General features: G+C 51.5%; 1 protein-coding gene across 4 annotated transcripts in view; it reads right to left on the bottom strand.

Moving 5' to 3' along the window:
- LOC112224714 (CSC1-like protein 2) overlaps nucleotides 1-14,944 on the bottom strand; it is a 93,823-nt gene that overhangs the window by 15,011 nt on the left and 63,868 nt on the right. For 3 of the 4 annotated variants that reach the window (XM_042305823.1, XM_042305826.1, XM_042305825.1), the window contains 4 exons: nucleotides 12,447-12,533; nucleotides 9,761-9,826; nucleotides 7,964-8,126; nucleotides 6,491-6,596 (listed from right to left, as the gene is read on the bottom strand). In XM_042305823.1, the coding sequence (XP_042161757.1) occupies nucleotides 6,491-6,596; nucleotides 7,964-8,126; nucleotides 9,761-9,826; nucleotides 12,447-12,533 (422 nt within the window). Of the gene's footprint in view, nucleotides 1-6,490; nucleotides 6,597-7,963; nucleotides 8,127-9,760; nucleotides 9,827-12,446; nucleotides 12,534-12,897; nucleotides 12,902-14,944 lie in introns of those variants that run through there. The other variant, XM_042305827.1, reaches the window with a different exon arrangement.

Genomic DNA, 14,944 nt, shown 5'->3' with positions numbered 1-14,944 from the left:
GGGGGCGGAGAGAGAGGAGAGGGAGGGAGGGGGCGGAGAGAGAGGAGAGGGGGGAGTGAGAGAGAGGCGAGGGAGGGCGGAGAGAGAGGCGAGGGAGGGGGGGGGGCGGAGAGAGAGGAGAGGGAGGGAGGGGGTGGAGAGAGAGGAGAGGGGGAGCGGAGAGAGAGGCGAGGGAGGGAGGAGAAAGAGGAGAGGGAGGGGGAGCGGAGAGAGAGGAGAGGGAGGGGGAGAGAGGAGAGGGAGGCGGGAGCAGAGAGAGAGGAGAGGGAGGGGGAGCGGAGAGAGAGGAGAGGGAGGGGAGAGAGAGGAGAGGGAGGGGGAGCGGAGAGAGAGGAGAGGGAGGCGGAGCAGAGAGAGAGGAGAGGGAGGGGGAGCGGAGAGAGAGGAGAGGGAGGCGGAGCGGAGAGAGAGGAGAGGGAGGGAGGGGGGGGCGGAGAGAGAGGAGAGGGAGGGGGAGCGGAGAGAGAGGAGAGGGAGGAGGGAGCGGAGAGAGAGGAGAGGGAGGCGGGAGCGGAGAGAGAGGAGAGGGAGGGAGGGGGCGGAGAGAGAGGAGAGGGAGGGAGGGGGCGGAGAGAGAGGAGAGGGAGGAGAGGAGAGGGAGGGGGAGCGGAGAGAGAGGCGAGGGAGGGAGGGGGCGGAGAAAGAGGAGAGGGAGGGAGGGGGGCGGAGAGAGAGGAGATGGAGGGGGAGCGGAGAGAGAGAGGAGAGGGAGGAGGGAGCGGAGAGAGAGGAGAGGGAGGCGGGAGCGGAGAGAGAGGAGAGGGAGGGAGGGGGGGGCGGAGAGAGAGGAGAGGGAGGGAGGGGGCGGAGAGAGAGGAGAGGGAGGCGGGAGCGGAGAGAGAGGAGAGGGGGGGAGAGAGAGGAGAGGGAGGGGGAGCGGAGAGAGAGGAGAGGGAGGGGGAGCGGAGAGAGAGGAGAGGGAGGGAGGGGGCGGAGAGAGAGGAGAGGGAGGGAGGGGGAGGGCGGAGAGAGAGGAGAGGGAGGGGGAGCGGAGAGAGAGGAGAGGGAGGGGGAGCGGAGAGAGAGGCGAGGGAGGGAGGGGGGAGCGGAGAGAGAGGAGAGGGAGGGGGAGCGGAGAGAGAGGCGAGGGAGGGAGGGGGGTGGAGAGAGAGGAGGAGGGGGAGCGGAGAGAGAGACGAGGGAGGGAGGGGGTGGGGCGGAGAGAGAGGGGGAGCGGAGAGAGAGGCGAGGGAGGGAGGGGGCGGAGAGAGAGGCGAGGGAGGGAGGGGGAGAGAGAGAGGAGAGGGAGGGAGGGGGCGGAGAGAGAGGAGAGGGAGGGGGAGCTGGAGAGAGAGGCGAGGGAGGGAGGGGGCGGAGAGAGAGGAGAGGGAGGCGGGAGCGGAGAGAGAGGAGAGGGAGGGGGAGAGAGAGGAGAGAGAGGAGAGGGAGGGGGAGCTGGAGAGAGAGGAGAGGGAGGGGGAGCGGAGAGAGAGGAGAGGGAGGGGAGAGAGAGGAGAGGGCGGAGAGAGGGAGAGGGAGGGGGAGCGGAGAGAGAGGAGAGAGAGAGGAGAGGGAGGCGGGAGCGGAGAGAGGAGAGGGAGGGGGAGCGGAGAGAGAGAGGAGAGGGAGGGGGAGCGGAGAGAGAGGCGAGGGAGGGAGGGGGCGGAGAAAGAGGAGAGGGAGGGAGGGGGCGGAGAGAGAGGAGATGGAGGGGGATGGAGAGAGAGAGGAGAGGGAGGAGGGAGCGGAGAGAGAGGAGAGGGAGGCGGGAGCGGAGAGAGAGGAGAGGGAGGGAGGGGGGTGGAGAGAGAGGAGAGGGAGGGAGGGGGCGGAGAGAGAGGAGAGGGAGGGGAGAGAGAGGAGAGGGAGGGGGAGCGGAGAGAGAGGAGAGGGAGGGGGAGCGGAGAGAGAGGAGAGGGAGGGGAGAGAGAGGAGAGGGCGGAGAGAGAGGAGAGGGAGGGGGAGCGGAGAGAGAGAGAGAGAGAGAGGAGAGGGAGGCGGGAGCGGAGAGAGAGGAGAGGGAGGGGGAGCGGAGAGGAGAGGAGAGGGAGGGGGAGCGGAGAGAGAGGCGAGGGAGGGGGAGCGGAGAGAGAGAGGAGAGGGAGGGGGAGCGGAGAGAGGCGAGGGAGGGAGGGGGCGGAGAAAGAGGAGAGGGAGGGAGGGGGCGGAGAGAGAGGAGATGGAGGGGGAGCGGAGAGAGAGAGGAGAGGGAGGAGGGAGCGGAGAGAGAGGCGAGGGAGGGGAGGGGGAGCGGAGAGAGAGGCGAGGGAGGGAGGGGGGTGGAGAGAGAGGAGGGAGCGGAGAGAGAGGAGGGAGGGAGGGGGCGGAGAGAGAGGGGGAGCGGAGAGAGAGGCGAGGGAGGGAGGGGGGCGGAGAGAGAGGCGAGGGAGGGAGGGGGGCGGAGAGAGAGGAGAGGGAGGGGGGGGGCGGAGAGAGAGGAGAGGGAGGGGGAGCGGAGAGAGAGGCGAGGGAGGGAGGGGGGCGGAGAGAGAGGAGAGGGAGGCGGAGCGGAGAGAGAGGAGAGGGAGGGGGAGCGGAGAGAGAGGAGAGGGAGGGGGAGAGAGGAGAGAGAGGAGAGGGAGGGGGAGCGGAGAGAGAGGAGAGGGAGGGGGAGCGGAGAGAGAGGAGAGGGAGGGGAGAGAGAGGAGAGGGCGGAGAGAGAGGAGAGGGAGGGGGAGCGGAGAGAGAGGAGAGAGAGAGGAGAGGGAGGCGGAGCGGAGAGAGAGGAGAGGGAGGGGGGAGAGAGAGAGAGAGAGGGAGGGGGAGCGGAGAGAGAGGCGAGGGAGGGAGGGGGGGGAGAAAGAGGAGAGGGAGGGAGGGGGGCGGAGAGAGAGGAGATGGAGGGGGAGGAGAGAGAGAGGAGAGGGAGGAGGGAGAGGGAGAGAGAGGATAGGGAGGCGGGAGCGAGAGAGAGGAGAGGGAGGGAGGGGGGGCGGAGAGAGAGGGAGAGGGAGGGGGGGGAGAGAGAGAGAGGAGAGGGAGGGGAGAGAGAGGAGAGGGAGGGGGAGCGGAGAGAGAGGAGAGGGAGGGGGAGGAGAGAGAGGAGAGGGAGGGGAGAGAGGAGAGGGCGGAGAGAGAGGAGAGGGAGGGGGAGCGGAGAGAGAGGAGAGAGAGAGGAGAGGGAGGCGGGAGCGGAGAGAGAGGAGAGGGAGGGGGAGCGGAGAGAGAGAGGAGAGGGAGGGGGAGCGGAGAGAGAGGCGAGGGAGGGAGGGGGGGCGGAGAAAGAGGAGAGGGAGGGAGGGGGCGGAGAGAGAGGAGATGGAGGGGGAGCGGAGAGAGAGAGGAGAGGGAGGAGGGAGCGGAGAGAGAGGAGAGGGAGGCGGAGCGGAGAGAGAGAGAGGGAGGGAGGGGGGCGGAGAGAGAGGAGAGGGAGGGAGGGGGTTGGAGAGAGAGGAGAGGGAGGGGGAGCGGAGAGAGAGGAGAGGGAGGGGGAGAGAGGGAGGGGGGGGGAGCGGAGAGAGAGGAGAGGGAGGGGGAGCGGAGAAAGAGGAGAGGGAGGGGGGAGGGGGCGGAGAGAGAGGAGAGGGAGGGAGGGGGGAGAGAGGGAGGGAGGGAGGGGGGCGGGAGAGAGGAGAGGGAGGGGGAGCGGAGAGAGAGGAGAGGGAGGGGGAGGGAGAGAGAGGGAGGGAGGGAGGGGGAGCGGAGAGAGAGGAGAGGGAGGGGGAGGGAGAGAGAGGGGGGAGGGGGGGGGCGGAGAGAGAGGAGGGAGGGGGAGGGAGAGAGATGAGGGAGGGGGGGGGGAGAGAGGGGGAGCGGAGAGAGAGGCGAGGGAGGGAGGGGGGCGGAGAGAGAGGGAGGGAGGGAGGGGGGGAGAGAGAGGAGAGGGAGGGAGGGGGGCGGAGAGAGAGGAGAGGGAGGGGGAGCGGAGAGAGAGGCGAGGGAGGGAGGGGGGCGGAGAGAGAGGAGAGGGAGGGGGGAGCGGAGAGAGAGGAGAGGGAGGGGGAGATGGAGAGAGAGGAGAGGGAGGGGAGAGAGAGGAGAGAGAGAGAGGGAGGGGGAGCGGAGGAGAGGAGAGGGAGGGGGAGCTGGAGAGAGAGGAGAGGGAGGGGAGAGAGAGGAGAGGGCGGAGAGAGAGGAGAGGGAGGGGGAGCGGAGAGAGAGCGGAGAGGGAGGGGAGGGAGGAGAGAGAGGAGAGGGAGGGGGAGCGGAGAGGAGGAGATGGAGGGGGAGCGGAGAGAGAGGGGAGGGAGGGAGGGGGAGCGGAGAGAGAGGAGAGGGAGGGGGAGGGAGAGAGAGGAGAGGGAGGGGGAGAGAGGAGGAGAGGAGGGGGAGCGGAGAGAGAGGAGAGGGAGGGGGAGCAGAGAGGAGAGGGATGGGGGAGCGGAGAGAGAGGGAGGGAGGGGGGAGCGGAGACAGTCAGTGGGCCTAAAAACTAGCTTGTCCCTAAACCCCACTACAGGGGTCCCTTCCCCTCGTCATTTTAGAAATGGAACATGTCCCGGGAATATTGACTGTCAAACATTGACTTATCATTGTTACTTTCTCATAGTTATTCTGTTAGGTGAAAAATAACCTACTAGTTAGGTGACAAATAACCTACTTGTCAGATGATAAATAACCTGCTAGTCAGGTGATAAATAACCTACTAGTCAGGTGACAAATAACCTACTAGTCGGGTGACAAATAACCTACTAGTCGGGTGATAAATAACCTACTAGTCGGGTGATAAATAACCTACTAGTCGGGTGATAAATAACCTACTAGTCGGGTGATAAATAACCTACTAGTCAGGTGATAAATAACCTACTAGTCAGGTGATAAATAACCTACTAGTCAGGTGATAAATAACCTACTAGTCAGGTGATAAATAACCTACTAGTCGGGTGATAAATAACCTACTAGTCGGGTGATAAATAACCTACTAGTCGGGTGATAAATAACCTACTAGTCGGGTGATAAATAACCTACTAGTCAGGTGATAAATAACCTACTAGTCAGGTGATAAATAACCTACTAGTCAGGTGATAAATAACCTACTAGTCGGGTGATAAATAACCTACTAGTCAGGTGATAAATAACCTACTAGTCAGGTGATAAATAACCTACTAGTCAGGTGATGGCAAGAAATATTCCCGGGACACACACACATATATTTTAGCTACCAAAGCTTTGGGAAAGCCAGCCCAATGCATAAAGCCACCCAGTGGGCACACTACGTCATTTCAATGTGGATAATTGGGTTTTATTTGGTTGATACATTGATGAATGTGATTACAACCTATGATCAAACATTCAAAAAGACAGCCAATATCCCAACATGTTCCCACTATGTTTACTATGTATTCCAACGGGAAAACAATGTCTGAGTTTTGGTTTAGTTGTCACCTAAATATGTTATCACTGAGCTTTGAACCGTTTTAAAAAAGCATAACCAAGTTGAAATGTGATTGTCAGATATTTATACAACGAAACTTAACGTGTTATCACTGTGCTTCATCTCATAGCACAACCCAATCACCTGGATTGCAACTGAGACTTAATTAAAGCGTAAGTGAAGATCAAGATTCTGCACAGATGATTAAATCAATGGTGAAGATCCCCCACAGACAAGAGACCTTTGAACACGTACGCTCTCTATGATGTCATAAGAGAACATGTTATTGTTATTGTCACCTCAACATTCTAAGGTTGAATGTTACATTAGTTTGTAAGAGAGCCTTAACGTTTAGGCTCTCTGCTGTGTTACAAAAGTTATATTGAATAGTGTTTGATTGACAACGCAACCAAACATCAACATTTAAAGGAGATCCCATCTACTGATTGGCTAGTTCCATCTGTGCTACTGAGTCTGCCTTGAATTCCAGTCTGTCTACAAATAAATAATTGATATGTTGGATCCACTTCGCCATTTCAAGTTAAAGAATAGGACTCAATTCAATCAAACTTTAAATCCAGTTTGAATCCATTTTGATTTGATTGAGTCATATTCTTTATGTATGGTGTATTTCAGATCAATCCTGGGTCCAATTTTAACAACAGCAGTTTATGACTTCCTAAACTCATATATAGGCCTAAATAGCATTATTGATGATATAATTGATAAAGTATGGGTATATTTAATGTGCTCTGTTGAACCTACCCTTTGGAATAACATTGATAGCAACAGTGAATCTGTTAAGTGGAGATTCCTCAACAATTATTCTCAACATAGCACATTGCTAACAACCTAGAGTTTTGTTCTTCTTATAGTGGATATTACAGGGAAGATCTGATATTGTTTCAAAGGTACAAATTCAACATATTTTATACAAGGTTTGTCTATGTTGAAAATGGATTACCATGATGACTTAACCCCGTGGTCGAAATGTCATCTTCAAAACAATAGTAGATGACTTGGTGCAAATCCATTATATTTTCTTCCACGTTGATTTAAACCCTCTGTGCCCAGTGTGCAGTTAGTAACAGTGGATCTCAGCTCACCGACGATGAGTCAGGACAATACATCACCTCACTAAACCAGTTAGTAACAGTGGATCTCAGCTCACCGACGATGAGTCAGGACAATACATCACCTCACTAAACCAGTTAGTAACAGTGGATCTCAGCTCACCGAAGGGGACGATGATTGGACAGGTGATGCTGTATGTCATGACCACAGTGAAGACACACATCATCCAGGCATAGGCCGCCCCGAACTGGAACTCATAGGCCTGGTGCTGCAGAGCATAGAAATAGAGTTATAGATCTGGAACTCATATGCCTGGTGCTGCAGGGCATAGAAATAGAGTTATAGATCTGGAACTCATACGCCTGGTGCTGCAGGGCATAGAAATAGAGTTATAGATCTGGAACTCATACGCCTGGTGCTGCAGAGCGTAGAAATAGAGTTATAGATCTGGAACGGATACGCCTGGTGCTGCAGAACACAGAAATAGAGTTATAGAACTGGAACTCATACGCCTGGTGCTGCAGAGCATAGAAATAGAGTTATAGATCTGGAACGGATACGCCTGGTGCTGCAGAACACAGAAATAGAGTTATAGATCTGGAACTCATACGCCTGGTGCTGCAGAACACAGAAATAGAGTTATAGAACTGGAACTCATACGCCTGGTGCTGCAGAGCATAGAAATAGAGTTATAGATCTGGAACGGATACGCCTGGTGCTGCAGAACACAGAAATAGAGTTATAGAACTGGAACTCATACGCCTGGTGCTGCAGAGCATAGAAATAGAGTTATAGATCTGGAACGGATACGCCTGGTGCTGCAGAACACAGAAATAGAGTTATAGAACTGGAACTCATACGCCTGGTGCTGCAGAGCGTAGAAATAGAGTTATAGAACTGGAACTCATAAGAACTGGAACTCACATTAACAGGAGGATATTATTATATGTCCTTAGGGAAGCTTAAATTCAACAAAAGCATAGCTTGTCTGGGTTGGGGTTCATTCCATTTCAACACAGTCAATTCAGGAAGTAAATTGAAATGGAAATCTCCTCATTGAAATGTCCGTTTTCTTCCTGAATTGACTGGTTTTAAATGTATTTGACCATGACCCAGTAGCACAGTGTTTCCCAACCCTGGTTCTCCAGGAGACCCAACAGTACAACCCGGAGGACCAGGGTTGGGGAACACTGCAGTAACATATAACCAGAGAGGAAGAGGCGAAGTGAGAGAATTGACTCCGCCCCAAAATCTGTCCACATGCAAATACAGCGTTAACCAGTGGAAGTGGGGATTTTATGTATGAAGGTCATTGAGTGTCGTATTTGGTCAACATAAAATGTAATTGCTAATTTGCAACGTGAGGCTTATTTGATCGAAAAGAAGTTGTGTGATGTTTAGGTTGTCACAAATGTACTGATTTAAGTGGACGAATGTGGCATTCTGGCAACTTTGACCAAAAATATTTTGTGTTTTATGCCGGACATTTATTCCCATTATTAGAGCGGTCAGTCGATTATCTTGTCAGTCCATTGATAATCTTTGATATAACTATTTTCATCCAACAAGTGATGTAGTTTATGAGATTGAATAACTGAGGTCTTCCTGACCACCAGGTGGAGCTCCTCTACTCACCCTCTTGACGTTGCGTCTCTCGGCAGCAGAGCGAGCCAGACACAGCCGGGTCATATACATGAGCAGACCAGGGATCCTCAGCAGATCCATGGCGTTACCGATGAACGCCGACGCGATGACATAGTTCACAAAGAACGCCCCGTTGTCAGGCAGGAACACACACCTGGGGTGGGTGAGGAGACAGGAAATGACATCGCAACAATAACATACCTTTTTCACACTACAGTGCCAACCAGAACCACACTACGGTGGATTTGTTCTGTTCTCATTGCAGCATGGTTTCTGAAGCGAAGTGGGACACGTAACCAGGCCCGGCCCAGTACGGGTCGGGACAACAGTGTGAAAGGGGGATATGACAGACTTACTCCCTCCTAAATGACTATCCTAACCCCAAATCAAACAGCCAGTTCCATAAGGACACAATATGATGAGAGAACATGGAAGCTGTTCTGATTGGTCCAGAGGAGATAATTGTTACCTGACAAGGTAGGGCTAAGATAAGAACCACTACGTTAGACTATGAGGTGGGGTAAAGACAGGATATTACATCACAACAACAATATTACTCACTGAATCTCAGACCCTATTCACTCTGGATCTGAGAAGATTGAATAGGTGTGGTAACTCATTCTAACCCTGCTGGCCAGGTGTGGTAACTCATTCTAGTCCTGCTGGCCAGGTGTGGTAACTCATTCTAGTCCTGCTGGCCAGGTGTGGTAACTCATTCTAACCCTGCTGGCCAGGTGTGGTAACTCATTCTAACCCTGCTGGCCAGGTGTGGTAACTCATTCTAGTCCTGCTGGCCAGGTGTGGTAACTCATTCTAACCCCTGGCCAGGTGTGGTAACTCATTCAACCCTGCTGGCCAGGTGTGGTAACTCATTCTAACCCTGCTGGCCAGGTGTGGTAACTCATTCTAGTCCTGCTGGCCAGGTGTGGTAACTCATTCTAGTCCTGCTGGCCAGGTGTGGTAACTCATTCTAGTCCTGCTGGCCAGGTGTGGTAACTCATTCTAACCCTGCTGGCCAGGTGTGGTAACTCATTCTAACCCTGCTGGCCAGGTGTGGTAACTCATTCACCCTGCTGGCCTAGTAACCCTGCTGGCCAGGTGTGGTAACTCATTCTAACCCTGCTGGCCAGGTGTGGTAACTCATTCTAACCCTGCTGGCCAGGTGTGGTAACTCATTCTAACCCTGCTGGCCAGGTGTGGTAACTCATTCTAACCCTGCTGGCCAGGTGTGGTAACTCATTCTAACCCTGCTGGCCAGGTGTGGTAACTCATTCTAACCCTGCTGGCCAGGTGTGGTAACTCATTCTAACCCTGCTGGCCAGGTGTGGTAACTCATTCTAGTCCTGCTGGAAACCTGACCCTGACCTCGTGGGGTAAGATTAAAATACCCCTGGTTAGGCTGCTAGGGGTTCAGCCCTTCCTAAAAGACGACACTCAACAGATTAAAATATAATATAATAATAATAAAATATAATATAGTTACCGCTGCTGACGAGTATTGTAAGGACATACCCATGTAATGTTCAACAACAATTACATAAGATTTAGAAAACATCATTCTGAGGCTGATAGGCAAGTCTCATTCATCCAAAGTAATGTCTTGTGGCTAACACTGTGGTCAAATCCATCAGACGACGTCACAATGTGCTTATACAGACAGCCGGCCTAAAACGCTAAACAGCAAGCAATGCAGATGTAGAGGGTACGTACGGTGGCTAGGAAAAAAAACTCTCTAGACGCCAGGAACCTAGGAAGAAAGTTGGTGAGGAACTAGGAACTGCTACTTACTCAAACCTCACGGCAGCGTCAGCCAGGAAGCGCTTGTCAAACAGCCATCGGAAGAAAACGTCCAGACTGGAAGGAAGAAGGAAACAGTTCTCAGAGTGATAGGAGAGGTGGTTGACGATTGGATTAGAGACTCCATGACTGAGAATGGGATCATAAAGGGACAGTTTCCTGCACCCAGATTAAGGCTAGTGAACCCAGATTAAGGCTAGTGAACCCAGATTAAGGCTAGTGAACCCAGATTAAGGCTAGTGAACCAAGATTAAGGCTAGTGAACCCAGATTAAGGTGAGCGAACCCAGATTAAGGCTAGTGAACCCAGATTAAGGCGAGTGAACCCAGATTAAGGCTAGTGAACCCAGATTAAGGTGAGCGAACCCAGATTAAGGCTAGTGAACCCAGATTAAGGCGAGTGAACCCAGATTAAGGCTAGTGAACCCAGATTAAGGCTAGTGAACCCAGATTAAGGCCAGTGAACCCAGATTAAGGCCAGTGAACCCAGATTAAGGTGAGCGAACCCAGATTAAGGCTAGTGAACCCAGATTAAGGCCCAGATTAAGGCCAGTGAACCCAGATTAAGGTGAGCGAACCCAGATTAAGGTGAGCGAACCCAGATTAAGGCTAGTGAACCCAGATTAAGGCTAGTGAACCCAGATTAAGGCCAGTGAACCCAGATTAAGGCTAGTGATGGGCTCCATTGAGAGTGTCCGCATGCAGTGGGGTGTCCGCCCTCAGAATGGAAGGTTGGGAGTTCGATCCCTGGCAGAGTCATACCAAAGACAATAAAAAAATATATGTATACAGTTGAAGTCAGAAGTTTACATACACCTTAGCCAAATACCTTTGAAAAAATCCAGAAAATCACATTGTAGGATTTTTAATGAATTTATTTGCAAATTATGGTGGAAAATAAGTATTTGGTCACCTACAAACAAGCAAGATTTCTGGCTCTCACAGACCTGTAACTTCTTCTTTAAGAGGCTCCTCTGTCCTCCACTCGTTACCTGTATTAATGGCACCTGTTTGAACTTGTTATCAGTATAAAAGACACCTGTCCACAACCTCAAACAGTCACACTCCATACTCCACTATGGCCAAGACCAAAGAGCTGTCAAAGGACACCAGAAACAAAATTGTAGACCTGCACCAGGCTGGGAAGACTGAATCTGCAATAGGTAAGCAGCTTGGTTTGAAGAAATCAACAGTGGGAGCAATTATTAGGAAATGGAAGACATACAAGACCACTGATAATCTCCCTCGATCTGGGGCTCCACGCAAGATCTCACCCCGTGGGGTCAAAATGATCACAAGAACGGTGAGCAAAAATCCCAGAACCACACGGGGGGACCTAGTGAATGACCTGCAGAGAGCTGGGACCAAAGTAACAAAGCCTACCATCAGTAACACACTACGCCGCCAGGGACTCAAATCCTGCAGTGCCATACATGTCCCCCTGCTTAAGCCAGTACATGTCCAGACCCGTCTGAAGTTTGCTAGAGAGCATTTGGATGATCCAGAAGAAGATTGGGAGAATGTCATATGGTCAGATGAAACCAAAATATAACTTTTTGGTAAAAACTCAACTCGTCATGTTTGGAGGACAAAGAATGCTGAGTTGCATCCAAAGAACATCATGCCTACTGTGAAGCATGGGGGTGGAAACATCATGCTTTGGGGCTGTTTTTCTGCAAAGGGACCAGGACGACTGATCCGTGTAAAGGAAAGAATGAATGGGGCCATGTATCGTGAGATTTTGAGTGAAAACCTCCTTCCATCGGCAAGGGCATTGAAGATGAAACGTGGCTGGGTCTTTCAGCTTGACAATGATCCCAAACACACCGCCCGGGCAACGAAGGAGTGGCTTCGTAAGAAGCATTTCAAGGTCCTGGAGTGGCCTAGCCAGTCTCCAGATCTCAACCCCATAGAAAATCTTTGGAGGTAGTTGAAAGTCTGTGTTGCCCAGCAACAGCCCCAAAACATCACTGCTCTAGAGGAGATCTGCATGGAGGAATGGGCCAAAATACCAGCAACAGTGTGTGAAAACCTTGTGAAGACTTACAGAAAAAAATTGACCTCTGTCATTGCCAACAAAGGGTATATAACAAAGTATTGAGATAAACTTTTGTTATTGACCAAATACTTATTTTCCACCATAATTTGCAAATAAATTCATTAAAAATCCTACAATGTGATTTTCTGGATTTTTTTTTCTCATTTTGTCTGTCATAGTTGAAGTGTACCTATGATGAAAATTACAGGCCTCTCTCATCTTTTTAAGTGGGAGAACTTGCACAATTGGTGGCTGACTAAATACTTTTTTTGCCCCACTGTATATACAGTATAAAAAGGTAGCAGAGGGTTGGTACTTAATGGAGGGAAATGTGTGATTATTAATTATACATTTAATAAAAACTGTTGCACCTACAAACTTATTCAGTCCAAATGGATCTAAATGTCACATTACGGACTCTGTAGCCTCGTTTTAATACGACGTCTTTAACCAAGGTTAGGGCAAAAAACTTTGTCTGACAAACCTAATGCTAACGACCCTGTCCAAAAATCCGTTATAGTGGTTCTCGGTAACAGCTGGATGGATCATGACGAGATGCGGGGGAGTGTGTTGTGTATCTCCAATCAAATTGATTCCCAATTTAAAAGTGTTCATGGACAATAATGAAGACGTGTAGTACCTGCTGAGTCCTAGAGAGGGCAGCAGTAAGACCATGAAGATGAGGAAGGTGTAACATTTATGCATTGTGGTCCTGTTCTCTCCAGACCTAATTAGAATACACAGAAAAATCTAAATTATTCACATTACACATTGACAAATACAGAATACAAGAGCTATCCGGTCTAAGTAGGTTAGCCAGGTCCCAGATCAGTTTGTGCTGGTTTTGCAAACTCCTACATAGTGACAAACAGATCTGGGACCAGACGTGTTAGATACACAGTAGAAAAGATCAACATTTACTCCGTGTGTATGTGTGGTACCGTGTCCAGTATGTGTGTGAGTGGTACCGTGTCCAGTATGTGTGTGAGTGGTACCGTGTCCAGTGTGTGTGTGAGTGGTACCGTGTCCAGTATGTGTGTGGTACCGTGTCCAGTATGTGTGTGGTACCGTGTCCAGTGTGTGTGTGGTACCGTGTCCAGTATGTGTGTGGTACTGTGTCCAGTGTGTGTGTGTGTGGTACCGTGTCCAGTGTGTGTGTGTGTGGTACCGTGTCCAAATCAAATCAAATCAAATCAAATTTTATTTGTCACATACACATGGTTAGCAGATGTTAATGCGAGTGTAGCGAAATGCTTGTGCTTCTAGTTCCGACAATGCAGTAATAACGAGCAAGTAATCTAACTAACAATTCAAAAAAAACTACTGTCTTATACACAGTGTAAGGGGTTAAAGAATATGTACATAAGGATATATGAATGAGTGATGGTACAGAGCAGCATAGGCAAGATACAGTAGATGATATCGAGTACAGTATATACATATGAGATAAGTATGTAAACCAAGTGGCATAGTTAAAGTGGCTAGTGATACATGTATTACATAAGGATGCAGTCGATGATATAGAGTACAGTATCAACGTATGCATATGAGATGAACAATGTAGGGTAAGTAACATTATATAAGGTAGCATTGTTTAAAGTGGCTAGTGATATATTTACATCATTTCCCATCAATTCCCATGATTAAAGTGGCTGGAGTAGAGTCAGTGTCATTGACAGTGTGTTGGCAGTAGCCACTCAATGTTAGTGGTGGCTGTTTAACAGTCTGATGGCCTTGAGATAGAAGCTGTTTTTCAGTCTCTCGGTCCCAGCTTTGATGCACCTGTACTGACCTCGCCTTCTGGATGACAGCGGGGTGAACAGGCAGTGGCTCGGGTGGTTGATGTCCTTGATGATCTTTATGGCCTTCCTGTAGCATCGGGTGGTGTAGGTGTCCTGGAGGGCAGGTAGTTTGCCCCCGGTGATGCGTTGTGCAGACCTCACTACCCTCTGGAGAGCCTTACGGTTGAGGGCGGTGCAGTTGCCATACCAGGCGGTGATACAGCCCGCCAGGATGCTCTCGATTGTGCATCTGTAGAAGTTTGTGAGTGCTTTTGGTGACAAGCCGAATTTCTTCAGCCTCCTGAGGTTGAAGAGGCGCTGCTGCGCCTTCCTCACGATGCTGTCTGTGTGAGTGGACCAATTCAGTTTGTCTGTGATGTGTATGCCGAGGAACTTAAAACTTGCTACCCTCTCCACTACTGTTCCATCGATGTGGATGGGGGTGTTCCCTCTGCTGTTTCCTGAAGTCCACAATCATCTCCTTAGTTTTGTTGACGTTGAGTGTGAGGTTATTTTCCTGACACCACACTCCGAGGGCCCTCACCTCCTCCCTGTAGGCCGTCTCGTCGTTGTTGGTAATCAAGCCTACCACTGTTGTGTCGTCCGCAAACTTGATGATTGAGTTGGAGGCGTGCATGGCCACGCAGTCGTGGGTGAACAGGGAGTACAGGAGGGGGCTCAGAACGCACCCTTGTGGGGCCCCAGTGTTGAGGATCAGCGGGGAGGAGATGTTGTTGCCTACCCTCACCACCTGGGGGCGGCCCGTCAGGAAGTCCAGTACCCAGTTGCACAGGGCGGGGTCGAGACCCAGGGTCTCGAGCTTGATGACGAGCTTGGAGGGTACTATGGTGTTGAATGCCGAGCTGTAGTCGATGAACAGCATTCTCACATAGGTATTCCTCTTGTCCAGATGGGTTAGGGCAGTGTGCAGTGTGGTTGAGATTGCATCGTCTGTGGACCTATTTGGGCGGTAAGCAAATTGGAGTGGGTCAAGGGTGTCAGGTAGGGTGGAGGTGATATGGTCCTTGACTAGTCTCTCAAAGCACTTCATGATGACGGATGTGAGTGCTACGGGCGGTAGTCGTTTAGCTCAGTTACCTTAGCTTTCTTGGGAACAGGAACAATGGTGGCCCTCTTGAAGCATGTGGGAACAGCAGACTGGTATAGGGATTGGTTGAATATGTCCGTAAACACACCGGCCAGCTGGTCTGCGCATGCTCTGAGGGCGCGGCTGGGGATGCCGTCTGGGCCTGCAGCCTTGCGAGGGTTAACACGTTTAAATGTCTTACTCACTTCGGCTGCAGTGAAGGAGAGACCGCATGATTCCGTTGCAGGCCGCGTCAGTGGCACTGTATTG

This window comes from Oncorhynchus tshawytscha, linkage group LG25 (assembly GCF_018296145.1).
Source record: "Oncorhynchus tshawytscha isolate Ot180627B linkage group LG25, Otsh_v2.0, whole genome shotgun sequence".
Classification (NCBI taxonomy): Eukaryota; Metazoa; Chordata; class Actinopteri; order Salmoniformes; family Salmonidae; genus Oncorhynchus; species Oncorhynchus tshawytscha.
The sequence above is the reverse complement of the archived record's forward strand: the minus strand, read 5'-3'. Positions and strand labels throughout refer to the sequence as shown.